This window comes from Perognathus longimembris, chromosome 4 (genome assembly GCF_023159225.1).
Source record: "Perognathus longimembris pacificus isolate PPM17 chromosome 4, ASM2315922v1, whole genome shotgun sequence".
NCBI lineage: Eukaryota > Metazoa > Chordata > Mammalia > Rodentia > Heteromyidae > Perognathus > Perognathus longimembris.
The window spans coordinates 29,361,779-29,389,103 of NC_063164.1; the positions used below are offsets into that span (position 1 = coordinate 29,361,779).

A 27,325-nucleotide genomic window follows, 5' to 3' on the forward strand; every position below is an offset into this window, starting at 1 on the left:
ACTTGAGCCACAGCGCCGCTTCTGGCCGTTTTCTGTATATGTGGTGCTGGGGAATCGAACCTAGGGCCTCGTGTATCCGAGGCAGGCACTCTTGCCGCTAGGCCATATTCCCAGCCCCTTTCTTTTTATTTTTGTGCTCTGCTCAGGCATGTGCCTGTACGTAGCTAGATGACAAGCATGTACTAACATGCTTGGCTTCTGCCTTTGAGATGGAACTTCACTAACTTTTCTACATAGGCTGGCCTTGAACCAATCTTCTTAATCTAAGCTTTCTTGCCATGCAGCTCAGATTACAGATTAATACCAGCACTTGGCTCATAACCCAATTTTCTTTTAAAGAAAAAGTTGAAAATGGACGGTAAACTCCTAATCAGTTCAGAATACAAACACAGTTATCTTTCAAAACGAGAAGGGGTAGGGGCTGGGAATATGGCTTAGGATAGGGCTTAGGGTAGAGTGCCTGCCTAGCATGCATGAAGCCCTGGGTTCCATTCCTCAGCATCACATAAACAGAAAAAGCAGGAAGTGGTGCTGTGGCTCAGAGGTAAGAGTGCTAGCTTTGAGCAAAAAGAAGCAGGGACCAGTGCTCAGGCCCTGAGTCCTAAGCCCCAGGACTGGCAAAAAACAAAAACAAAAAAAACTACAGAGGGTAGAATACATGTATACATCATCCACACTCGCTGGCATGACTAAGGCACAATTTTTAAATGCTCTATTACCAATCAAAGTAAGCAGAGGCGTGGTTTCTGAAGGTTCCCCCCCCCCCCTCTAAATCAGGCAAGGGAGCAATAATGAAACAGCGTGTTCCGTGGTCCTGAAGCTCCACTATGAGGAGCGGGACAACGTGAAGGGAACAGGCTCTAGAGGATCTGACATGGCAACAATGAAGGAGCCAATATTTGGGCTTTGGATTTTACTTTGTGAGTAGGGGCCAAGAGACTTGATAGTAATATACTTAACAAACAAACAAAACACAGCCAATTTAATCACAGATTTCATCTTGTGACAAGAAATACAGTATATTTCAGGGACCTGATGTTGAGATAATCATCCGAACTAAAAGTATTCAAGTAATTTTAATAAAGCATTCACAAAACTCAAGATTTAGACTGTAAGATTTAGATTACCTTTATAAAAAAGCACCACTATTTTCTGGAAGGCTTTCATGAAATGAATGTTGTCATAGCAATACTCCTGAATCTTCAGCAACAGAGTCAGCTCAGATTGACCTTGAGTAGTAAAGGCAGCAAGTAGAGGGCTGTATTGCTTTTAAAAAGAAGCAAAAACTTAGTTATCCTCACAATGACCATCTGTTACAAAATTCATACAACACAAAAAGACTCATTTTTTAAAAAAATACTTCTTTTTGTGCTGGTACTAGGGCTTCACTTCAACTCAGGGTCTCATGCTCTCACTTGGCTTTTCTGCTTAAGGCTGGTGCTATTACCACTTGAGTCACACTTCTTTCTTTTTTTGTTGGTTAATTGGAAGTAAGAGTGTCTTGGACTTTTCTCTCAGGGCTGGATTTAACACTCAGATCTCAGCATTCTCAGCAGCTCAGATTATAGACATAAGGCACTGGTGCCCAGTCTAACTCATTTTCAGTCACTGTGAACTATAATCTATATATTAGGCATCAAGAACAAACCAAAGGCTGATGTCTGTAATCGTAGCTACTCGGTAAAGTTGACTTTGAAGCCAAATCAAGTCAGGAAAAGTCTGCGACTTTTTTTTATCTCCAACAACCATCAAAAAGCTGGAAGTGGAGCTATGGCTTAAGTAGTAGAGTGCTAGCCTTAAGCAAAAATCTCAGGAATGAGTTCAAGATCCAGGACCAGTACAAAACAAAACAACAAAAAACCCAGTAAAGTAGAAAAAAAAAAAAAAGCATCTAAATCAAATAAGTAAAACCCACAAGTATTCAGCTGTCCAACAATGTTGTTTTTAACATTGTTAAAAAAAAAAGAGCCTTCCTGTTTTCCAATACACCCCCAGAAGTGCCACTTTTAAACATGGTCTTGTTTTAAATCTAAGTAAAGCCCATGTCAGCCTTCAAAGTGTTACTGTCAATAGCTAATGCCCTGTCTAATAACTGGTGAGTCATCCGAAGAACGGAAGGAAGTACACTGACAGTGCTCTTACGCCTACTTAACGCACACAGCTTTACTACCTTCAAGTGCTTGATGGCTTGCTCTGCTACAAGCTCCTCTTTTTTGTTCCACTCCACGGTGCTCATCACACTTGACCAGACTATCCCAATGACAACTGGTTCTGGGATGTTGTTTTTTTTCATCTCCTCCTTGACATATAAAATGATCTGCAAAAAAAATCCAAATTTAGTACTGTCAGTTTTGATGTGTTCATCTTCACACACCAAATTTACATTCCTTTACAAAAGCGTAATAATACTTCTCTTTGAAACTGGCAACCACCAGGCATGCAGCACACTCGAACAACTCTAGAATTGAAAGGGGCCTAAGTCTCAGTCTCACTTTCCATATAGACAATTGGCTAAGAAAGGGATCAAGAAACAGCTATGTCCACTGCACTGCATCCTATGTACAAAAGTCTCTAAGAGTTATTTCTGGGCTTCAGTAAATCACTAAGTAAGCAAGCCTAAAATAATGGCTGGAAGTACAACATTGCACCATTACTAATTTAGACTCATTCTGATGAAACATTACGATTTCTCAAATGCATGGAAATTTCTACTCCAGAAGTTTACCCATAAAAAGATGGTTTAAACAAAAATATCTTACATCCTTAAATGGATCACCACGGGACATCTGTTCTTGAAGTTCTTTCTGGAGCTCCTTGCGAGCTCCTATGGTTTGCTGATTCCGAACATACTCCGAAAGCTCTTTTAAGCCTGCCTCAGTAAAATACTTCGTGAAGTGTTCCACGCTTTGCTTATTGGCTGGAAAAAGTTCCTGAAAGGGGAATTCAATTTAAATCCTTTTAAATAACATCCAAGAAAAACTGCAAGAGTCTAAGGCCCAGAGTTCAAGTCCCAATACTAGCACACGCATGGGCATGTGCAAACAACACACAAAGAAAAGGAGTAAAAAATACCTTCTCATTACATTTCATTACACTTGCGTTAAGAATCAGCAGGAATGAGAAGAAAAAAGTTACAAACCATCAGTCTATTATCCATGCTGACTTTCCGAAGACTTGCAGCCACTGCATTGATGTCTTTTTCGTTTATCCATGATTTAAAGAGCTTTACAGCAAAAGCTGCTGAAACCCCTGCGAAAGCAGAAAAAAGAAAGAAGAAAAAAGAATTGTGACACTCAGACCTCAGCTCCCTAAGTAATTATGACTATAGGTGTAAGATACCTAAGCATGCCGCCTTTAAGCCTGTCTTTGTTTATTTTATTATGCAAGTTGAAGTTGACAATTTGTACAGTATACATGGCTATTCTGAAGATGAAAATGAAGTAAGTAAGAGTAGGGGAAAAAAGCTTTTGCCAGGATTATAGCTTTCCTACATTATATTCTCCATTAAAGATGTTTCCCAATCAGCATGAATCTTCTTTTGGGCACCCAAAGTATTTTTTACTTTCATTACATTTATTCATATTTTGTGTAAATTCTAGACATTTGTTGTATGCAAAATAAAGCCATTAACTTGGATACCAGTATTATTCAATAAATGTCACTAAGTTGGACTGTCTCTCAATAAACAGTAAGCCATACACCCCCTAAGGTTTCCATCAGTTCTGACTTTCACTCATTTATTCCACCTTCACCAAACAAACAAAACGAAGACCACCCTTTACTAGAAGTCAATTACCTTCTTTAACCAAATTCTCATTATAAAGGCTATTAAGAATGGATGCATTAAGTGTTCCATTAGCCAGAAGAACACCAGTCAACATAGCCAGCTTGTTCCTCTCCGACTCTGAAAAACCCTTTAAGAACAGCAACAGCTGTAAAAGTAAATAAAGAATTAGGAGAACAATTGCATTGTATTAAGAGAAGCAGAAAAAGCGTGGAACTGGTTAAATGGATGGCTCTGGAACCTAACCATCCATGTTTGTGTCGCAGTTATATGTTCATTAATTAACTGAATGATCTTGGACAAGTTACTCAGTCTCAAAGCCTCAGTTTCCCAATACATAAAATGTGGACAGCCCTAACAGGATTTTTATGAAAATCACATAAGTTAAATTAGAAGAGTGCTTGACACTATGGAGATGTTAATATTGCCAGAATTTTTGTACATCTTTGAGACATCGGGTACACAGCAAGTCACAAATAATTGAACAAGTAAATGACAGCCTACTTAAGAACCTAAAATTTCATCACAACTATGGTAGAATTAGGATTTAGGCTACCCCTTTCTGAAGTGGATTGACTCTAAAGCCTCTTCCAAGCGAACCACTACCACTGAGCCAACCCCAGGTTCCTCCTACCTTTTTTACTTCATCTTCAAAACCTTTCTCCAGGTATTTGTAGCGCCTGATTAACTTGTTGAAAACCTATGAGGAACAACAAAGTCATTTCTGAACCGAAAAGAAGGGAACTTTCCACTGGATATAATCGTTTACATGCTTTAAGTCAAGTTAAGATAAATTCAGTAAACTCTACAAATACTATTTTTTTTAATTATTATTTTTTTTTTAATTTTTTTTTTTTGACAGTCCTGGGGCTTGGACTCAGGGCCTAAGCACTGTCCCTGGCTTCCTTTTTGCTCAAGGCTAGCAATCTGCCACTTGAGCCACAGCGCCACTTCTGGCCGTTTTCTATATATGTGGTGCTGGGGAATCGAACCCAGGGCTTCATGTATACGAGGCGAGCTCTCTTGCCACTAGGCCATATTCCCAGCCCCTCTACAAATACTATTAACACAAGCCTCAAACACCCAGTTCTCAGTCTCCTGAGTAGTTATCTACCACAAACACCCAGCCCATTAAAACACTATTAGTACTTAAAACTCTTTGCTTATAGTAATGAGAATATAATTAATAAACCTGAACCCTTCAAATGAATTATTTTTTTTTGGCTGTAGGGCTTGAACTCTGAGGCTGGGCGCTGTCCCTGAGCTCTTCAGCTCAAGGCTAGTGCTCTACCACTTTGAGCCACAGCACCACTTCCACCTTTCAGGTGGTTTATTGGAGATAAGAGTCTCACAGACTTTCCTGCCCGGGCTGGCTTTGAACTGAGTAGCTAGGATTACATTCGTGAATGTCAAATGAGATCTTAATAAGCTGTCTGTAACTTACTTTCCTTTAAAAACCAGTAATGTGCAGAAAAGCTCAACTATGGAAATCATAATACAGGAAGCTGATTTTTCTTTTGGGCTTAACACTTTTTTTTTTTCACTTCCTTAGACAGGGTCTTGCTATGCAACAGCCTAGACTAGACCTTAACTTAAACTTGTGTATTGTCCTTGCTCAGAGTGCTAGGACTGCAATAATGTACCACCAGGCCCACAATGACACTTCTTAAACACATGAGAAATTCCACACAAATAGGAAAGAAAAACTAACTTTTCTATTTTATTCTCCTAATACATCTGAAGTCCCTAATCATATTGAACTAAGAACAGTATCCCTAAAACTTAAAATCAACTCTTTCAACTTCCTACCTGAAATCTTTTCAAAGCAGAACATCCCCTAAACACAAGTCAAAGGGACAGTAGCTAACAAACTGAACACAGTGGAATTTCACTTACCTGAGCAAATGCTTGCATGGTCTCTAAGTCTTCTTGTGCTGCAAACACGCAGACATCGGTACGCATCATGTCATCTGCCAGTGTACCACCTGGGGCTAAGGTTTATTTCAAGGAAAGTTATAGAACCAAAACAAAAAAAACAAAAAAAAAAGGAGGGAAAAATCTATTATTTCAATCTTGCTCTTTAAATACGGATTTTCAACATTTTTTAAAGAAAACAATAGTAAAATTCTAAAAGATAAATTAAAAAGCTTAATGCTTGCTGGTTCTGTAAATATGGGGAAAATATTTCAGAATCAATCAACTGCAACCCCACAAACCTTAGTGAACCACTTAATAGTGCTAAATTGATTAACTGAAGATGCTCAGATGGTTTTCATTACATGTACCTTTCCACTCAGGGCTGGAGGCGTGGTTCAACTAGCAGAGCATCTATCTGCCTTAGGAAACATGAAGCAGGCCCTGAGTTCAAACTTTAGTACTGCACCTCCCAAAAAACAAATACCCTAGGAACTCCCAGCCCCCACCATTAAATTCAAATAAGTTCTTAGTACTCTTCATACAGCTTAAGTTTTACAGGAATATACAGTTGTTAAGGGTGGCTAAGAGATCAAATGTTCATTACATGATTCACTTTAGAATGTTTGAACATCCAGGCATGGTAACACACACCTATAATCCCAGCTTCTCAGGAATTGCAAACACGTTTAAGCATAAGTCTGAGGCCAGATTGGGAGATGTTAAGGAAACTTAATTTCAAAAACAGATCTGAGCTAGGAAATGGTGGCTCACACCTATAATCCAAGCTACTTATTAGGAGGCGGAGATCGGAGCTTCACAGTTGTGAGAAAAACTGAACTTTCTGTCAAAGTGCAGAGCTTTGTCCCAGTGGTTAGGATCTTGTTTAGGAAGGAGGACTCACTTTGGGATAAGAAGGAATTTATAAAATTAAGGTTTTGTCTTAAACTTGTTTCTTTTCAAGATGGGAGTACTACAACACATCCCGGACTGTTCAAAGAGTAGCAGTGGGTATGGGTATATTTTGAGATTACTTGTGAACTTAACCTAATTTCAAATTCATCTTACGTGAATAAATTTTACCCTATGCAAACAAGCCAATCAAGAGCAGATTGTGAACCCTGAGCTCAATCAATTTGAGCAGAGCCAGGGCCTGCTATGCTAGGAATATCAGAGCAGACTGCCTGCTCTGTGTGCTTGTTCGCCAAATTTTTGGCTGATGGCACGCTTTACTGCAGCCAGGTAAATCTTGCCTAACTGAGACAATTCCTTATTTTTCTGTCTTTTGTTGTGATTCCAGTGGTAATTGGAAAGCATATTTGTAAACAGTTTAAAGCCAGCCCAGGCAGACAAATCTGAGACTCTTATCTCCAATTAACCAGCAAAAAGTCAGACCTAGAGGCGTGGCTCAACTTGTAGAGTGCCAGCTACAAACAAAGTAAGTTGAGCAAGAGTCAGAAGTCCTAAATTAAAGCTCTAGCACTAATACAAACCCTCCCCCACAAAGAAAAAAAAATAACAAACACAGGAGAAATATATGGCTTAAGTATTAAAGTTCTTGCCCAGCAAGTGTGAAATCGAGTTTAACCCTAAACATGGCACGAATAAACCCATTGAATGAAAAGTAAAATAGAAAAAAATCTGTGAGTGACATCTATAGGACCTAAAAAGATTGTGTTAATTGTGAAGTTAAGCAAATAGTAAGAATGTCTAGGATTTTCTTTAGCTAAGCCACAGTGGTACAAGTCTGTAATCCCAGCTACTTAGTAGGTGGTGGTACAATAGTGAGGGGTTCAAGGCTCACTGGGCAAGTCAGGGAGACCTCATCTCAGAAACAAAAGGGCTGAGGGGATAAGTCAAGTGGTAGAGTGCTTGCCCAGCAAGTGAGAGGCCCCGAGCTTAGACCCCAGTATTGTCAGAAAACAAGAATTAAGAGGCATAGCTCAAAAGTAGAGTGTTTGCCTAGTAAGAGCCCGTCACTAGGTTCAACAACCCTCCGGCCCCCACTCATTACCACAGTAAAAAAAAAATTCCTTAGTAAACTGGTGATCTGCCCTGTGATCTGAGCTACTTAGGAGACCAAGATCCGAAGGATCACAGTTTGAAGCCAGTCAGGACAGAAAAGTCAGAAGAACTCCATTTCCAAAAAGAACCAACAAAGAGCTGGAATAGAAGTGTGGCTCAAACAGAAGACTGCCAGCCCAGCAAGGACCATGCCCTGAGTATATAAATATTGGAATGAAAAAAAAACAACAAAAAAACCTTGTTTGAAGGAGGTAACAAGTTTGACAAGAAATGTACTCACTACCTTATAAATGTAACTGTTAACTCCTGTACATCACCTTGACAATAAAATTTAAAAAACAAAACAAACCTCATTGCAGGGCGCTTGGTGGCTCAGGCCTACAATCCTAGCTACTAGGACATGAGAATGGTAGATCGAAACTATCTGGGCAGGAAAGTCTGTGAGATTCTTATCTCCAATTAACCACTAGAAAACTAGAAGTGAAGTGCCAAGCAAGTCTTTCCAAAGTTCCATTCTCCATGTATTCACACGGAGTTCTGACTCCCTCAAGCTAATTACTCAGGGTGACATATTACATCTCTGAAAATATTCTGAAATACTTATTCAAGCCCCATGGCCAGCAACAAAATAAATAAAAAATAAAAATGAACAGAACCTCAGTGATCTGTGAAACCCTAACCGGAATCTAACCCTAATTGGAATTCCAGGGAAGAGTAGAAAGGAAAAAAAATGGTCTAAAATTTCCCAGATTTGCTGGAAAAAAATTTTTTTTTAAATTTAACATGCATTTGATATATCTCAATTTCGACTGACTTCATTCCAAGACTATAATCACCACATGTGGCTAGAAGCTACTGTACTGAAGGACCCCAGTACTCAAGGCATATATAAGCATTTCACAGGGCAGAGTAAGAGATCAGAATTTTTCACGTAACTGAGTTTAAACACAAGCTAGAAAAATCCTTCATTGAGGATAGTTGTAGGAATGAATGAACATCAGACAAAATTCATCCCCAAGGATTCTGTACAGACTTCAAACATGATGCTGGACAGAATAGAACAATTTGATAACTTAATTACTTAGGAGGAAGAAGGAAAGCCTATGAAACAAAATACAATTCTGAATTCTCTTTAATTTCCACATGTTACATGTCCGTAAATTACTAAATCCCACAAAACCCAGATACCTACCCAGCATTCCACCGGCCACCAGAATGTCAAAGAGCGTTTCTGCATAGCGGCGGTAGTCAAGTTTTGCTCCAGAAGCATCAAGAAACTTAGCTACTGCTTCCAAATCAGTACCAGTTTCAGTTAAGCCTTGAATAATACAGTCTTGAAACTGAGTAGGGTCAAACCTCTCCTTTTCATCTGCGGGGGAAAAATCCAAAATACTTAGTTTTAAGAGGCTCACCAATATGTCATGAATCATGACCTTCTGAAGTTGCAATGCTTCAAGGTTTCTCATTATAAAGGCAATAAAAGAAAACAAACAAGTTACAGAACCCAACAAGCAAACAAGATAGGGGAAGAGACTAAATACACATCTTTGCAAGGTCCTCTCTGCAATAACAATGGTGTGGCTATTCTATGACTTTTCCAGACAAATCCGGGCTAGTGGTTCCTTTTAACCACAGCCACAAGGCAATTTCTAACATCTTTTGGGTTGCTTCAAACCTAGGCAATCCTTTATACCTTAGGTAAATTTTCTTCCTCTGAAAATTTGCCAAAATACAGAAGCTCTTGGATCTTTTTGTTAAATGTTCCTAACGTTAAAAAGAAAAATTAACCACTTGGTATTTACTAAGGTAATCTTTTTCTGTGCCAGTACTGGGCTTGGGCACTGTTTCTGAGCTTTTTTACTTGAGACTACAGCTCTACCACTTGAGCCACAGATCCACTTCCAGCTTTTTTGTGTAGTTAATTGGGGATAAGCGTCTTATGGACTTTCCTGCTCCATCTGATTTTGAACCATGATGCTCAGATTTCAGCCTCCTTTACAGCCATAAACCAATGGTGCTGGAGCCTAAGGTAATCTTTGTATAGTATATGGAATGACTGCCAGAGAGGTGTGATACTAGCTGCTTTGCTTTAATTCTTACAACTTTACTAGGTCTAACTTTGTTTCCATTAATAAGAAGGGAAACCAAGAAATTGTAATCAAGGGATTGGGTGCAAGCTGGGTACCAGTGGCTCACACTTGTAATGATGAGATCTAAAGGATGGCAGTTCAAAGCCAACACTGGCAGAAAAGCTCACTAAATTCCATCTTCAAAATAATATCAAGAAAAAAAAGCTGAGCTGCAGGTGTGACTCAAGTGGTTCACAGCTAGTCCAAGTTCAAACCTCAGTACCAAGGAGATACTGGTGTCTTAATTTTTACACTGCACTGTAATGAAAAAAATCTCAGCCTAGGCTTTCCTGGTTTTAGCATTTAAAGTCCCTTCTCTCCTCCCCTGGTCTCACAAGGGAATAGATTACAATAATTTTTAAACTGTTAGAGCATCAGGTTAATTGGGATACACTGTATACTTGTATGAAATGTCACAATGAAATTCTTGTTCCATTAATGTACACAGACAGTGAAAAAGATCATAAATGACATTATGTCTCTTAAGCTATGCAAATGACTGACCAGTAGCTGCTTAGTTCTCTATCTCCTTAAGACTTATTTTGAAGGGGTTGTGAATATGGACTAGTGGCAAGAGTGCTTGCCTTGTATACATGAAGCCCTGGGTTCAATTTCTTAGCACTACATATAAGAAAAGACCAGAAGTGGCACTGTGGCTCAAGTGGCAGAGTGCTAGCCTTGAGCAAAAAGAAGCCAGGGACTGTGCTCAGGCCCTGAATTCAAGCTCCAGGACTGGCAAAAAAGAAAAAAAAAAAGGTATTGTGGAAGAATAGTAAATTTAGTTCAGAATATATCGGCTTGCCTAGCATGCACGAAGCCCTGGGTTGGATTCCTCAGTACCACATAAACAGAAAAAGCAGGAAGTGGCACTGGGCTCAAGATGTAGAGTAGCTAGCCTTGAGCAAAAAAAAAAAAAGAAGCAGCTAGGGACAGTACTCAGGCCCTGAGTACAAGCCCCAGGACTGGCAAAAAATAAAAAATAAAATAAAATAAAATCTGACAAAACCTTATTCTGCTCTATCCTACCAGCAGAATGCCTTGCTAACTGAATTTAATATTTGCTTAATTACCCATTAATAGAAAAGAGTAGCTGGAACTAGTCTAATACATTTCCTAATAAACTTAAGACAAGCACTTGATTTCAAAAAACATTATAGCCAGGGACTGGTGGCTGAGGCTTGTAAACCTAGCTACTCAAGAAGCTGGGATCTGAGGATCACAGTTCAAAACCAACAAGGACAGAAAAGTCCATGAGAATCTTATGTTCAATTAACCCTAAAGCCAGAACTGAGGTGTGGCTCAAGTGGTAGAGCACAAGCCTTAAGTGCAAATGCCAAATGAGAGTGTGAGGCCCCAAGTTCAAACCCCAGTACCAACACATTAAAAGAAAAAGAAAAACATATTACAATGTGAATCCTACTCTATAATTAACTTGCAGAAGTAAAGTCTGATTTTTCTCACACATCTTTCCAGGACATTCTACATGTTAAGGAACTGTTCTACCACAGCACTAGGCTACATACTCCACAAAATAGATGGCAACTCATGATCCCACTAAAATAACCTCTTCGCTCAAGCGAAACTTAGCTAGCAAGAACACCGACCTTATTATTATTTTTTTTTTGGTCAGTCCTGGGCCTTGGATTCAGGGCGTGAGCACTGTCCGTCCCTGGCTTCTTTTTTGCTCAAGGCTAGCACTCTGCCACTTGAGCCACAGCGCCAATGCTGGCCGTTTTCTGTATATGTGGTGCTGGGGAATCGAACCCAGGGCCTCATGTATACAAGGCAAGCACTCTTGCCACTAGGCCATATCCCCAGCCCCGACCTTATTTTTTTTAAGGTACCTGTCACAGTATGGTACACAGCAATCCTAAAAAGGAAAGGTTTGAGAAAACGGTAGAAATAATAAGGATATATCTGAAATGGCAAAATGGCAGTTAAGTAAAAACTCAGCTCCAGGCATTCTCTTTCAAGATTTTAGTATCAGGCAACTGACTTTGTTAAGAGGAACCTGGATAGAAAAAGAAGAGACTGGAGATGTGAAATGACAAATAAAGCATATTTACCTCTTTTTCTGGTTTTAAAACGCTGGCCTGATAGCGTTGGCTTTTGCTGCTTTTGATTATTCATAAAAGACACCCTAGGAAAAAGAGAAATACTGCCTTAAAAGTACCTATGGCATACCATAAACATTTACTTTTTAAATCAAAGCATCAACTTTTAGTCCTGATACAGCTAAATCAAATGGAGCCTATTTTCAGCTTGGTAATATACCTGCTGCAGGCAAGTCTCTCCAAGAAACCTTGTAAGGAAGTGCTGGAAAGCACACCTTGAGATGACTTTACAGTTGTCACAGTGACTGGTGGCAAACCACCCATCACAAACATAATTGTTTGGTCTCTTCTACATTACACTTTAAATTCACCAATATCTTCCACTACTTTTAAGCACTACAGAACGCTGGATCACCACTTCTTAACCGGGAGATATTCCAAGAGTAAATGTCAATATCATAGACACCTGGTGCCGAAAGGAGAAATCCCTTCTTTAAAAAGCCCAAAACAAAACAAACAAAAAAAAAACACCAGCCCACTCTATCCCCAAAGGCGCGCGTGTAACCGCAGCGGCCGCCTGCACCATTCCAGCTTGCAAAAACTGAACGCCGATGGAGCCTCCACGGCCTGGAACGCTCCAGTCCACGCACGTGTCTCCCCTTCTACACCCTGCCCGAGTCCCCCGGCAGGAGCGGCAACCACGCCGCCGCCCCGGCCTCAGACAACCTCCCCGAGGCCGCAGCCGGGCGCCTAGAAGGTGCCCGGCTCCCTCCTTACACTGACCCTGTCGCCTGCGGTGTCGGCCGCCGCAAAGAGCGGACCACAGGCGCCGAGGCGCTCCGCGCCGGGGCCCCCGCCGCCCCGTACATCCGCCCGCCCTCCAGCGAAAGCAGCGGCGGAGGAGGCGGCCGCTGCGGTGGTGGCCGCTCCCCCGCCCCGCCCGCCGGAACCCCCACGCGTACATCACCCAACAGAGGCCGCCGTGGCTTTGTTACCCAGGCCGGGCAAGGCCGGGCAGGGCAGGGCAGGGCCGGGCCGGGCGCAGAGCGGGCCCGCTTCGCCCGCGACGCCGCCGCGAGCACCTCGGGTTCCCCTGCCCACCCGATCCGCAGGCTGTCGGCTTCCCGGGCCCAATCCAGGCCCCGGATCCGCCCGGCCTCCGCTGGGTCTCATCCCTGCGGCGCCGCACCAAGCCAGCCTCTGCCCTGAGGTCGTGCGCCGGCGGCCTCGGCCCCGGCCCCGCGGCCCCTGGGGGCGTCGCGTCTCACCGAATTTAAGGCGAAGAGAAAAGAGCCAGAAATCCCCGAGGTGGCGGCAACTGCGGCGGTGTCTCCTCTGCGACCGGAACTAACGCGAGGAGGAGGAGGTGGAGGAGGAGGGAGGAAGGGCCGCCCCCGCCCGGCCTCCCTGTTATCGCGAGACTTCCCCCACTCCCCGCCCCCTTGCACCACCCAGCCGGGATCGCGCTTCTGAGCCGCCTTCTGAGCCTCTCTGCCTGGCGGCGCGGGGTGAAGACAAGGAAGACGGGCGAGCCGGGGTTTCTATTCTCCTCTAGACCCCAGCCTGCCGGGACGTCTGTCCTAGAACCGCCTTCTCTCCTCCACCCCACGTCCTGCGGCCTCCTAGCGCACCGTGGGGAGAGGAGGACGGAGTCAGGCCCACCAGTCTCGAAGTGGGGCTCAACGTCCCCGCCGACCTCCTCCAACCCCCTCGCCATCCCCCCCCCCCCCCCCCCCGGCTCTCCACCCCACCTTCTTCCCCCTGCCCCCCACCCCTTCCTCGGGCCGGAAGTCGGGGCTTGGGCGGCCGCTCCGGGCCCCGCGTGGGCGGAGGCCGGGGCGGAGCCCCGCGGCCCGACCTTATGCCGGAAGCCACACCTGGCCTCCGTCGGGCCCGGGTTCTAAGAACTGGCTCGGGCTGCATCCCGGCCCTGGCCGGCAGGGTCGGGCGCATGGCCTCCCCGGCCTTCCTGCTTCGGAGCTGGACCTAGACCCTGAGCTCCGCCGGGAGGGCTCTGATCCCCGCTAGCGCCAGGCGTTGGACAAGTGGGGGGCCCTCAGTTTCTCCTGAGGGACCCAAGAATGCACCTTTTATTAAAAAATAAATAAATTCTCTGGGCTGCAGGAATTGCTGGGCTTTTAGAGAAACACTCAGCGATATATGCCATTAGTGTGGCTGTTACCCTAGTGTAGCACAGACTCCCCGGGACGAGGCTTCCTGGGGTTTGCCTGTGTTTGGATTTTGAGATACATGGGGGACGGAAGTCTCACAATTTAGCCCAGATTAGGTTGGAACTTGTTTGTCTCCCAGGCTGGATTTAAACTGGAGATGTTCCCATCCCAGCCTCCCAAGTGCTGGCCTTACAGGCGTGCACTTACACGCCTGGCTAGCCTTATGCTTTCGTTTTCAGAAGGGGTTTCCTTCTGCTTCCTCATTCTCCTACCTGGAAAAACTTGAGGATTTATTCCCCGAAATCACCGTTGAACCCAGCTTATCTTAATTATCGGACACACATATTGGTAAATACACTGGTTTCTCTTCAAATCATAAATATTTCACCTATTACTAAAAAATAAAAATACTGGTAAAAAAATAATGTACTAGGGGATTTGTTTTGTTTTATTTAGGAGACAGGGTCTCCCTCTAGTTCAGGATGACTTGCAACTCCCCTAATACTAGGATTACAGGAACTCATCACTAAACCTACCCTGGACTTTTTTGTGATTCTCTCCTTCCCCTGACTCTGGGAACATTATGCTTTCTATGAAGTAGAGTGGGGGTTCGCTACAATGAAACAGGGTCCCCCCAAGGGAGGGGATTCCTGGTTCCCCCGAGTCCACCACACAGTCTCCAGCTACAAGATGACAAAAAGACAGATTTATTGGGGAAGTAGAAACTGCTGACGAGTGCAGGATCAGGGACCAGACGGGAGCTGGGACTGCATGTCCATGAGTGGCCTTCCAGCCTGGTTATGAGGTAAACATCACAGTCAAACTTGCCACACGCAGGTGACCAATGAAGATACAACACTTATAGAGCATGCTAGGCCGCACGCAGGTGGCCAATAGAGTTACAGTCTGTCTCATAATATCTATTTGAACTAACCTATCATTCTAGTTAGAATTGACGCATGGATTTGGCGGGGCTCACATGATGCAGGTGGATATACCTACTCATAGCAGGTTCCCTTGAAGCTCCCAGGCCTCAGGTGGTCAATCTACATATCATAATAAAGGGGAGCTTCCCTGAATAGGGTGGGGGAAGGCAGATGGAGTTGGCTTCTGCTCTTACCTGAGCTGGAGTCAACCTGCAGTCCTTCCACAGTTAATGATGGCACTGGCCAGATCTGACCTCCCTGTTACACTTTTCATTTTTTTTTACATTAATTTTAACTGCTTTGCCAAATACAGTCATTCTTCTCTGTCCCCCCCTCCTTGTGGCCTCAGCTTTTAGCTTGTTAACCCATCTCCTGAAAACTTTGCTCCAGATAGTTACTCTTAGTAATTTGTAACTTTGCTGACTCCTTTCCTACACTCCCACCCCCATCTTCTTTCTTCACACTCTCCCATGACTGTGTCTTATAATCTGAAGATTTAATATTTACTTCTTTTAAAGGAGTTCCACATTCACCTACTGAATCATTAAACCAATATTTCTAGTGTGTATACTCAGTGCCCTTCCAAACAGAAGGAAGAGCAGTGGGAAGGGCCTTAGGCAGGAAAGAGTCTGCTGTGTTGAAGATACTATTTGGTGAGGCCAGTGTGACTGCATCTCAGCAGCATATAGGAGAGCTGGGGTGAAGGGAGTCTAGAGTTCTTAAGTTTCAACCCCCTTTTTTTTTTTCTACCTACCCTCAGTCCACACAGCATTTCTTACCGGACAGCCATATGTAACATACTCCATTCTATGGATTAGTCATCTCCTGGAACGATTTTGTGTTTCTCGAGTTTTATTAAAGGATCAATGCTTCACTATATTTCACATATATATCAAGTATTTTCTATGTTAATCTCATGTAATACTCCAGACTACCCTGAAGTCTAGACATTATATTTTACCCATGGGAAAACAAGGCATCTTGCACAGGGTCAGTAGACATATTACAGGTAGACAGGCTACACTGTAATATGCTAACAAGTCACAAAGGTGGGAAAAAGCAATCTTTTCTGTCAAACTAAAATATAATCAGTCACTATTCTGTACAGATATTTCCTGGAATTATTAGCTTCTTGGCTTCAGTTATAACTACCCATCTGTGTTGTTTGTAACCAGCCAGCCATGTCAAGGGTATGAGTCTTTACCAATAGAGTTAAAATGACACCCCCCTCCCACCAGTGAGTGAGTGGTACAGTGCTTGCTTAGCATTCATGAAGCCTTGGGTTTGATTCCTCAGGACCACATAAACAGAATAAAGGCCAGAAGTGGCTCTGTGGCTCAAGTGATAGAGTACTAGTCTTGAACGAAAGAAGCTCAGGAGCAGTGCCCAGACCCTGAGTTCAAGACCCAGGACTGGTGCCCTCCCCCCCTCCCCGCAAAGCCCCCAAACACTGTGCCCAGTGTGCTTGCCTCCCTCTGAGGAGAGGACCACCCTTCTGTATGGAAGAAAAAATACTTTGAGGAAATCTAGCTTCTGTGTATGTATTCATTTTCCAACACTGGAGGGTTGTGGGTTTCCAACACCCAGATCATTTGTTTGTTCAACAAATGTTTATGGAGACCACTAGAAAGATGCAGAGGTGACAGAACTTGGGCCCTCACAGATCTTTTATATTTGCTATAGTTCTCGTCTATCTTTCTAATGCTGTCTTGATTTAAGTTTGTTTTTTTTTTTTGTCTTATTTTTCTGAGACCAGGTCTCAGAAAATTATATAGCTCAGGCTACATAAATTTGGTATGTGGCCCAGGTTGGCCTCAAAATCTTCATAAATTTAGTATGTAGCCCAAGCTACATAAATTTGATATGTGGACCAGGCTGGCCTCAAAACCTTCATAAATTTGTTATATAGCCTAGGCTCAAAACCTTCAAAAATTTGGTATATAGCCCAGACCACATAAATTTGGTATATGGCCCAGGCTGGCCTCCCTTTGTCCTCTTCTACAACCTCTAAGTGTTGGGATTATAATCCTACACCATCAGGCCTGATCTGCTTGTGAAATATTCTATTAAACTCACCAATGAATCCATCTGGGCCTAGGCTTTTCTTTGTGGGCAGGTTTTTAATTGATTTCATCTAAATTGTTTAATTGGTATAAAGCACATAACTTTATCATTTTCATTAATTTAAGATGAATAAGATGGACCTAGAATAAGCCATGTTAAGTGAGGTAAGCCAAGCTCAGAGAAACAAATAGCCAAGCCAAGCTCATAGAGACAGATGGTGTATGTTTTCTGTCATATGCAGAAGCTAGATCTGAAATACACTGGGACATGATAAATTAGACAGAACTTTAGCCATTCACCCACAGTGAAACTAAAAAAGGAGGAGTAAGACTTTGGGGAGGAACCAAAAGATGCAATCTTGGGCTGGGGATTTAGTTCTGGGGAAGAGTACCAATACTTTCCTGCCCAGGCTGGCTTTGAGCCCAGATCTTCAGATATCAGCCTCCTGAGTTGCTAGGATTATAGTTATGAGCCACCAGCTCCAGGCTTGTTTCCTTTTCTTTTTGTCTTGTTTGGTTATCTGTCTTGGGGAGGGTAAGGGGAGCACAGAAATGGAGGGACAAAGGGTGAGCAAATGCAGCAGCAGTGGTACTGGACACTTGAAAATGAACTGCACAATGTGTGGGTGGTGATGGGAGGGAAAATTGGGAGAGAGCTAGGGAAGGGGTGTCCTGGTCCAAAAAGACTACCTGACTTATGAAACTGTAATCCCTCTGCAGATCACCTTATAATAACAATAAAAACAAAAGTTTAAAAAAAGAGTAGTAATTTCTTTCTTTCCTGACTTTGGGACTTTGGTCACTTGTGTCATTTTTTTATTCTTGGCCACTCAAGCTAAAGGTTTATCAATTTTATTTGTATTTTCAAAGCAGTCAAATGCTCTCTCTACCCCTGAGCTATACCCCCACACCCTAAAGCAATAGTATCTTTGTCATGGCTCCATTATAACTGGCATTCTACCATATGACTCACACCTCCACTTCTGTTTTTTTGCTGGTTAATTAGATATGATTTGTCTCACCTTCCTCAGCAGCAAGGACTATGGGAATGATCCAACAGCTCATGGCTATTCTCTTTAAGTTCCTCCAGTTTTTACTGTAATCTTTGTCGCTTCCGTCTAGACAAGAATGCCACAGACCCTTGTTTATTCCTTTAAGATGAGAAGTTTTCCATTAATAAACACTTGCCAATTTGTAGTTTGCCTTAGTCGATTTCCAGAGTTTTGAAATAGTGCTTTGGGACATTTTGCCTAGTTCTTTAGTAGTTTTTACAAGAGAATCTGAGAACTTCTCCCTTTGCTTTTGATGCAACTGCCACCCTGCCATTCTGCCTCCTCACTGCCATTGTCCTGTGAGCCACAGGGCAAACCAGCTCTTTGACATCTCCAAAGTCATGAGCCAAAATGAACCTTGTGGGATTGTTTTCTTTCTTTCTTTCTTTCTTTCTTTCTTTCTTTCTTTCTTTCTTTCTTTCTTTCTTTCTTTCTTTTTTTTTTGCCAACTCAGGGCCTCCTCTTTGCTCAGCTCACTTGCTGAACTGGTGCTTTACCACTTGAGCCATGCTTGCATCCTGGCTTTTTGCTGGTTATTTTGGGGATGGAGTCTAGTGAACTTTTCTGCCGTGCCTCGCCTCGAACTATCATCTTCTGGCTCTTAGCCTGCTGAATACCTAGGATTATCGGCATGAACCACCATGAGCCACCAGTGAACCTTTTACCTATCAGCTTGGTTTATTGCCAGTACTTCCTTGCAACAGAAGGCTAATACACAGCCACAGAAATTGTACTGCTACTTGCAGTACATGACTTTTTTTTCCCTGGTGCTGAGGACTGAACTTAAGACTTAGGGCCTTGCACTTGCTAGACAAGTGTTCTTCTACTGAATGAAATCCCCAATACCAGTACCTGACTATTGTTTGGCTGACAGAATGGTCACAGTAGAGTTTACATTGATCGAGGAAGTTACCACTTAGAGTATTTCTTGCATATTTTCTATAATTTGGTAAGTAGGGCTGCCTTACTCTCAATGTAAGCTAACTACAATATAATAGATTACTATTTTTCAAAAAAAAAAAGGTAACAGTCTACCTAAACATACAACATTAAGTACATTTAATGCCAACTTTTCTGATGAGAAAAAGTAGAACACTTGTTTTTTTGCTGGTCTTGGGGCTTGAACTCAGGGCCTGGTGCTGTCTCTGAGTCTCTTTGTACTCAAGGCTAGCGTTCTACCTCTAGAGCTACAATGTCTCTCCTGGCTTTTTCTGAGTAGTTTATTGGAGATAAGCGTCTCATGGACAGTTTTGCTCTGGCTGGTTTTGAACTCTGATCCTCAGGTCTCAGCCTCCTAAGTAGCTAGGATTACAGGTGTGAGCCACTGGTGCCTGGCTGTTTCCCAGATCTTTGTGGGGATAAAGTTAATTTTCTTTTGAGACACACTTTCTTTTTTCAGAATGTGACAGTGTAGAAGGCTGTGGCATACAGAGGACACAATAAAAAGGCTTACCTAGAAGCAAGTGACTAGTGATAGTAAGTGCTGAAATGAAATTAGTTTTCTGAACCTATTATTTTGAATCTATTTCACATCTCCCTTCCCTTCCCTTCCCTTCCCTTCCCTTCCCTTCCCTTCCCTTCCCTTCCCTTCCCTTCCCTTCCCTTCCCTTCCCTTCCCTTCCTTTCCCTTCCCTTCCCTTCCTTTCCCTTCCCTTCCTTTCCCTCCCCTCCCCTCCCCTCCCCTCCCCTCCCCTCCCCTCCCCTCCCCTCCCCTTCCCTCCCCTTCCCTTCCCTCTCTTCCTTCCTTTCTTTCCGCCCCCCTCTTGTGCTGCTACAAGGCCTTGAACTCAGGAACTCATGCTGTTGCTTGGCTTTTACAGCTCAAGACTGGCAAAATTTGCCATTTGAACCATACCTCCACTTCCAACTATGTTTTTCTGCCAGTCATGGGGCTGAATCTCAGGGCCTGGGTGCTGTCCTTGACCTGCTTTTGCTCAAGGATAGTGCTCTACCACCTGAGCCACAGCTCTACTTCTGGCTTTTTTTTTTTTGGCAATTTTTTGGAGATAAGAGTCTCACCTACTTTTCCTGCCTGGGCTGGCTTTGAACTGTGATTCTCAGATCTCAGCTTCCTGAGTTCTAGGCTTCCAGACATGAGCCACTGGTGCCTGGCATGGCTACCAAATGGTAAGATCAAGGAGCAGCTTGCCATATGTGGTGTAGCATATGTGTGTGAGTGGGGAGGAATGAGAGGAGAGATGGAGTTAGGGTTATCTTGAAAAGGAGTAGGAAGGGGCTGGGAATATGGCCTAGTGGCATGAGTGCTTGCCTCTTATACATAAAGCCCTGGGTTTGATTCCCCAGCACCACATATACAGAAAATGGCCAGAGGTGGCGCTGTGGCTCAAGTGGCAGAGTGCTTGCCTTGAGCAAAAAGAAGCCAGGGACAGTGCTCAGGCCCTGAGTCCAAGCCCCAGCACTAGCTAAATAAATAAATAAAAATAAATTAAAAAGAAAAGGAGTAGGAGGACATCTTAAGGGGTTTGGCCTTAACCATGTTCTGTTTCACCTCCAAAGCCTCAGCAAGGCTTACACTGGTTGAGTAGTGTCCTCCCCAAATTCATGTCTACCTGGAAACTCAGAATATGATCTTATTTGGAAGCAAGGTTTTGGTAGATGTAATTCAGTTCATACAGAACTAATGTGGACCCTAAAGCCAATGCCTATAGCTGACTGCTGTCGTGTCCACAAGCAGAGTAGCTTAAGCAGTGATTCTCTCTCAGTTCTAATGGCTGTTAGCAAGCTGTCAGCCAACCTTGGGTTTTCAGGAAGGATTTCCTGGCTCCTGGCATGTCTTGGCTTACGGATGTATCACTTCACTGATGCATCTGTACCCTTTACTCCATTTCCCCTACCCCCTTGCCCCTTGTATCTGAGCCCAATTTGTTTCTTTTCTCATTGGTGTGGGTCACATACAGAGTTAACAATAAAGTTCTTTCACAGTAAGTTGTCTGTTTGACTGCTACTCTTTTACCCAGTGACAGTGGATGATTACAGATGTTGAAAAAGATATCCTGGCAGTTATGTGCAGAATGTCTGGACAGCTAGCCAGCCATTGACATCATCAAATTACAGGAGCATGAGAGAACTTGTCCTGCTGTGGTGGTTTTGCAAAGGAATGAATGTCACCGGGTCATAATCAGAGACAACATGACATTGACTCTCCAAGCACAACTTTCTGCAATTATGTCTGCTTAATATTTTTGACATTTTAAACTTTGTCTGCCCCATTCTATAAGACAGATCAGGTGCTAATTTTTACTGTTCTGGAGTAGAGCTGGGAGCAGGCTGTTCTATGTTGGAGAGAACCTAGGCTCAGAAAGTTAAGAGTAGAGGGCTAGAGGGCTGGGAATGTGGCTTAGTGGTAGAGTGCTTGCCTAGCATGCATGAAGCTCTGGGTTCAATTCCTCAATGTCTTGAGCAAAAGAAGTTCAGGAAGCTCAGGGACAGTGGCCGGAGTTAAAGCCCCAGGACTGGCAAAAAAAGAAAAAAGCAAAAAAAAAAAGCAAGTTAAAGTAGAATGCCTCTTGTGCTTCCAAGAGCCAGGAGCAAAGAAATTGGAGACTCTGGAGAAGAGCATTACAATTGACAGTTCCTCATTAATAGGGTGCTCCTGGGGCAAGTGGTAGAGTATTCCCCTTGCAAGCATAAAGTCCTGGGTTTGATTTCTCAGCACCACATAAACAGAAAAAGCTGGAAGTGGCGCTGTGGCTCAAGTAGTAGAGTGCTAGCTTTGAGCAAAAAGGAAGCTCAGGGACAGTGCTCAGGCCCTGAGTCCAAGCCCAAGGACTAGCAAAATAATAATAAAAAAAAATAAAAAGAGGGTGCTGCCAGTTGTACTGAAGAGGAACAAAGGAAAGGGAAGAGCAAGTATAATGACGGGCAGGTTATGTGCTTGTTACCTTAGATTTTCTTCATATTCTGACATTAGCTATGTGTCCCATGCCATGACATATAATTTATAATTTTGGTCTTGACGTGTGTGTGTGTGTGTGTGTGTGTGTGTGAATGTATTTAACAAAAAAAAAACCATTAATGTCATTCTTTAATAGTGCTTATTGAATTTATAGAATTGGTTTTAAGAATGTGGCTTTTTTTTTTTTTGGCCAGTCCTGGGCCTTGAACTCAGGGCCTGAGCACTGTCTCTGGCTTCTTTTTGCTCAAGGCTAATGCTCTGCCACTTAAGGCACAGCACCACTTCTGGCTTTTTCTATATATGTGGTGCTGAGGAATTGAACCTAGGGCTTCATGTATACGAGGCAAACACTTTTGCCACTAGGCCATATTCCCAGCCCCAAATGTGGCTTCTTTTAAGAAAGGATATTAATGATCATGCCATCTGGATTTTAGTGCAACTCACAGGAATTACTTGTGTTCAGACTCCTTTATTTTTAGCTTAGCAGTATTCACCCATGCCAAAGAAAATAAATTCCCAGTAAGCATCATTACTAGCCTAACAGAACAAACTTAGCAACAAAATCACCTATTTTTCATCATTTAGGTTGATGCAAATTGAAAGCATAGGTCCGGGCCATCCCAGAGGACCATGCGGAGATAATCACAGACAGGAGAAAAGGTTCATAAGGAGGTTTATTAGTGGGGCCATAGTTCCCACGGGCGAGGGAGCTACATGGGGCCTGCACCTTATCCAGGTGGCAGCTTCTCTCTTTGGGGATAAAGGGGAAATGGTTAGGTAGTGAGTAGGAGTGGCTCATTAGGTTTGGGTGGATCTGGGGGCTATGGGAGGAGCTGAGGACCTGAGGCTAGGGAAATGCTAACACAAATGAAAACAAAACCTCAGATTCTTTAGCTTTTTATTTTCTATTTCCCCAAACTGTAGATTAAATTCAGAGACCCGCACCTGCTAGGCAAGCTCTGTATCCCTTGAGCCACCTCTGCCCCGTATTCTTCACATTTTGATTAGATGACACAGATAAAGATTTTATTTTCAAAAGAGCTTTACAATTAAAGAAAATAATCACTTTCAAGTTATTTCACCCCAACCACTCTCACAATGTTCTTTTGCCCATGTGTCTTGCATCATTTTCCTCCAGCCTCTGGCCCCACCCCTCTGGCTCCTTTCTCTTTGTGTTCCAGTCTTGCTTCCTCCCTTGGGTTCCTGTGGCCCAGGGAACCTCCAAAGTCAGCAGCTAAGCCCTAGGACAGCTAGCTGTGCCCTAGTTCCCTCAAGCCAATGTGTGCATGGCCTCCAGTGACCTGCAGCTGCCTCCAGTGACCTGCAGCTGCCTCCACCCGCTCCCGCACACCATGGCTGCACTAAGATCTGGTCCTGTGAATTCTGGCTTGTGGAATGAGTGTCAGTTTCTCCCTGATTATCTGGTTAAATGAGGCCTAATTTGTATGCCCCTGAAACTTGGATGAATGGAATTTGTTAGATCCCATGGGTTTTTATTTATTTTTTAATAAGTGAATTAAGTAGCTGGCTAGCAAGCTAGTTAGTTACTGTGTGAGGTGGAAGTTAGCACCAAGAGTATACCATGCAAACCCTCCACCCCTGAGAAATACCTCCAACCCCTGTGTATCTTTTCTATCACAATTATAGGGGTGATTACAATTTATGGCTCACAGCTCTGGGTTTCTTACTTCAGTGTGCAGGAAACTGAGTCATGTAGTATAATTTGCTAACTCGGTTAGCAAATTATGTTTTTTTATCCACAAATCAAAAAAAATTAAACCAAAGCATTTTGTGATAATGTTTTACACTGTTCCCTCCCCGCTCCATATTCCAAAGAAATGTTGAGCAGTCACATAGTCCATGTACATGAGGTAAATAGCACACCTTTGCTGTCAAATATACATATCCAGACTCTGTTCCCAGTCCTCAGTGAAAACAGAAGAAAAACTTGCAGAACTCTTATGGTGTTGCTGCTCTGTGGGTATCTGATCAAATATGTCATGGGGAAAAGTCATTGTATATTAATCTTCTAGGAAACATCTTTCATTCAATGATCATGACCTGTATGAGCCTTTGATACAACATTCACATGATATTTTCAAAACAAATCAGCATTATAGATGCTTGCTTTAGGTATTGCAATGTTTGGTGGTTCTAGGCTGAGTCCAAGTATATAATTTGTCATGATTCATTTTTGCTAATGTAATACAACTAGGATAATGTGTCCAGAATTACCAGTCTAGAATCTAACTAGAATTAGCAAGCTGTTTTTCCTCTTGCAACAGTGAAATATCTGGAAAAAAAAAAAAGAAGAGAGAACAGTCATAAAACAAAGTGTATAAATCCTTCAAGTTTTATGTTTGGAGAAGAACAATAAATAGTTGGAAATTGGATTGCTAAACTTTGCAGTTATTGGGGTCATTATTTTACCTTGGCCTGTGTGTCTTTATTTATAAAATAAGAAGCTAGATCAGATCAGACTTTTAAAAAATTAGCAGAGGATTAAAATGTTATAGGAGCTGGGAATATGGCCTAGTGGCAAGAGTGCTCGCCTCGTATACATGAAGCCCTGGGTTCGATTCCCCAGCACCACATATATAGAAAATGGCCAGAAGTGGCGCTGTGGCTCAAGTTGGCAGAGCGCTAGCCTTGAGCAAAAAGAAGCCAGGGACAGTGCTCAGGCCCTGAGTCCAAGACCCAAGACTGGCCAAAAAAAAAAAAAAAAAAAAAAGTTATAGGACACACATATGCATATGATTTAGTGTTCTATAAATTTAATCTATAAAGTCAAGTGTTATCATTTGATTATAATACAAATATGAGATTAATTATGCTATTTTGAGTAATTAAAAAAGTTGAAACTTTAGACTAAATATGATAGTCACAGACTCAAAATTTGTATTCTTTATTCTTTTTTTTTTGCCAGTCCTGGGGCTTGAACTCAGGGCCTGAACACTGTACTTGGCTTCTTTTTACTCAAGGCTAACACTCTACCACTTGAGCTATAGTGCCATTTCCAGCTTTTTCTGCTTATGTGGTACTGAGGAATCAAACTCAGGGCTTCATGCATGCAAGGCAAGCACTCTACTGCTAAGCCATATTCCTAGGCCCTGTATCTTTTTTTGTGTGCTGATACTGGGGCTTGAACTCAGAGCCTGGAGCTCTTACTTGGCTTTTATGTTCAAGACTGGTGCATTACTATGTAAACCACCCCTTCACTTTGAGCTTTTGGTTTTTGGCCAGTCCTGGGGCTTGAACTCAGGGATTGAGCACAGCCCCTGGCTTCTTTTTGCTCAAGGCTGGCACTCTACCCCTTGAGCCTCAGTGCCACGTCTGGCTTTTTTATATATGTGGTGCTGAGGAATCGAACCCAGGGATTCATGTATGTGAGGCAAGTACTTTACCACTAGGCCATATTCCCAGCCCACCACTTTGAGCTTTTTGCTGGCAAATTGGAGATAAAGAGTCTCACAGATGTTTCTGCCTGGACTAGTTTTGGACTATGATCCTCAGATCTCAGTGTCATGAGTGGTTAGAATTATAGGAATCAGCCTCTAGTTCCTGGCTCTTAAATTTTTTTTTTTTTTTGCCAGTCCTGGGGCTTGGACTCAGGGCCTGAGCACTGTTCCTGGCTTCCTTTTCGCTCAAGGCTAGCACTCTGCTACTTGAATCACAGCTCCACTTCTGGCCTTTTCTGTTTATGTGGTGCAGGCAAGGTGAGCACTTTACCACTAAGCCAGCCCTTAATTTTGTTTTGATTGCATGCAATGAAGAAAATTCTGACATAAAGTAATCATTGTAAGCAGTAAAATAGCAAGTTTCTCTTCCTTTTTCCTCTCATCTGTTTGTCTGTTTCTTTCTGAGTCTCTCATAGTGTTGAGAATTGAATTTAAGATATTATGCTAGACAAATATGGTATCATTGAGTTATATCTCCAATTTAAGGATAATCTGATTTTAAAGACTACACAAAACTTTGGTGAACTAGTTCATTTATTGGTAGTTTCTAATTTATCATAATTTAGCATTTAGCATACCTGCGCATGTATTTGTTGCTGCTACTCTATTTTTTTTTTTTTTTTTTGCCAGTCCTGGGCCTTGGACTCAGGGCCTGAGCACTGTCTCTGGCTTCTTTTTGCTCAAGGCTAGCACTCTGCCACTTGAGCCACAGCGTCACTTCTGGCCATTTTCTATATATGTGGTGCTGGGGAATCGAACCCAGGGCTTCATGTATACAAGGCAAGCACTCTTGCCACTAGGCCATATTCTCAGTCCCCCCAGCTACTCTATTTTTATTTTGCTGGGCCTGGGCCTGGTGCTGTTCTTAAAGCTCCTTTTGCTCAAGGCTATCGCTCTACCACTTGAGCTATAGAGCCACTCCCAGCCTTTTCTGTGATTAATTGGAGATTAGAGTTGACTTTCCTGCCTGGGCTGGCTTCGAACTGTGATCCTCAGATTTCAGCGTCCTGAGTAACTAGGGTTACAGGTATGAGCCACAAGCACTCAGCTGTCCCTGAGCTTTTGTGTTCGAGGTTAATTCTCTACCACTTGAGATCTTGCCTGGCTCTACTACTCTTATCGAGATGTGGTGTCATGCATTATGCTACTTATTTATATGCTTTGTCTTATGCAGAAATTAGAGCTGATGTGTCAGCATATTACATTTAATCTTAATACTTAGACAAGCAGACAGAAGCCTGCTGCTATTGGCTCTTGCCTGTAATCTTAGCTGCTCAGGAGGCTGAGATTTAAAGCCAGCCCAGGTAGGAAAGTCCATGAGAATCTTATCTCCAATTAACCACCAGAAAACCAGACGTGGGGGTGTGGCTCAAAGTGATAGAGTGCTAGACTTGAGCAAAAGAGTTCAGGGACAGGACCTAGGCACTGAGTTCAAGTCCTACAAATAACAACAACAACAACAAAAGAAAAGTACATAGAGAGAATGATTAAAGATTGGACTATTTCTTCCTATATCCTCTATGTGTGTGTGTGTGTGTGTGTGTGTGTGTGTGTGTGTGTGTGTCTTTTTTATGGGGGTTCAGTACTGGAGTTTGAACTCAGGGTCTTAAACTTGCCAACAAGCTATTCTTTAGCTTAGACCTCCAGCCTTCAGTGTTTGTTTTTAAATTTCTCTTTTGCAAAAATGTAAGGTATAATTTTGAGTGCTACCTATTTTGTTTTTTTGTTGTAAAGAAGCAACAAATGAGCTGTAGATGAGTTAAAGAATCTGCCTAGCAAGTACAAGGCCCTGAATTCAAAACCTAGTACCCTCAAAAAGATATTAAAAAAAGC

General features: G+C 42.7%; 2 protein-coding genes across 4 annotated transcripts in view; both read right to left on the reverse strand.

Annotated features, from left to right (window-relative positions):
• Bzw1 (basic leucine zipper and W2 domains 1) overlaps positions 1 to 13,332 on the reverse strand; it is a 28,704-nt gene extending 15,372 nt beyond the window's left edge. For 2 of the 3 annotated variants that reach the window (XR_007210739.1, XM_048344996.1), the window contains exons 1-10: positions 13,175 to 13,332; positions 11,919 to 11,992; positions 8,916 to 9,092; positions 5,681 to 5,775; positions 4,419 to 4,484; positions 3,797 to 3,932; positions 3,140 to 3,249; positions 2,760 to 2,930; positions 2,171 to 2,317; positions 1,128 to 1,266 (exon numbers count right to left, since the gene is read on the reverse strand). Coding sequence is in view for 2 of the 3 variants with exons in the window: in XM_048344996.1 (XP_048200953.1) it covers positions 1,128 to 1,266; positions 2,171 to 2,317; positions 2,760 to 2,930; positions 3,140 to 3,249; positions 3,797 to 3,932; positions 4,419 to 4,484; positions 5,681 to 5,775; positions 8,916 to 9,092; positions 11,919 to 11,982 (1,105 nt within the window). In the remaining variant the exon portion in view is untranslated. Of the gene's footprint in view, positions 1 to 1,127; positions 1,267 to 2,170; positions 2,318 to 2,759; positions 2,931 to 3,139; positions 3,250 to 3,796; positions 3,933 to 4,418; positions 4,485 to 5,680; positions 5,776 to 8,915; positions 9,093 to 11,918; positions 11,993 to 13,174 lie in introns of those variants that run through there. The other variant, XM_048344997.1, reaches the window with a different exon arrangement.
• Positions 13,333 to 23,713: 10,381 nt separating this feature from the next.
• Positions 23,714 to 27,325, reverse strand: part of LOC125349936 (aldehyde oxidase 2) — an 81,858-nt gene continuing 78,246 nt past the window's right edge. The window contains exon 36 of the mRNA XM_048344201.1: positions 23,714 to 24,327. The gene's annotated coding sequence lies outside the window, so the exon portion shown is untranslated. The remainder of the gene's footprint in view (positions 24,328 to 27,325) is intronic.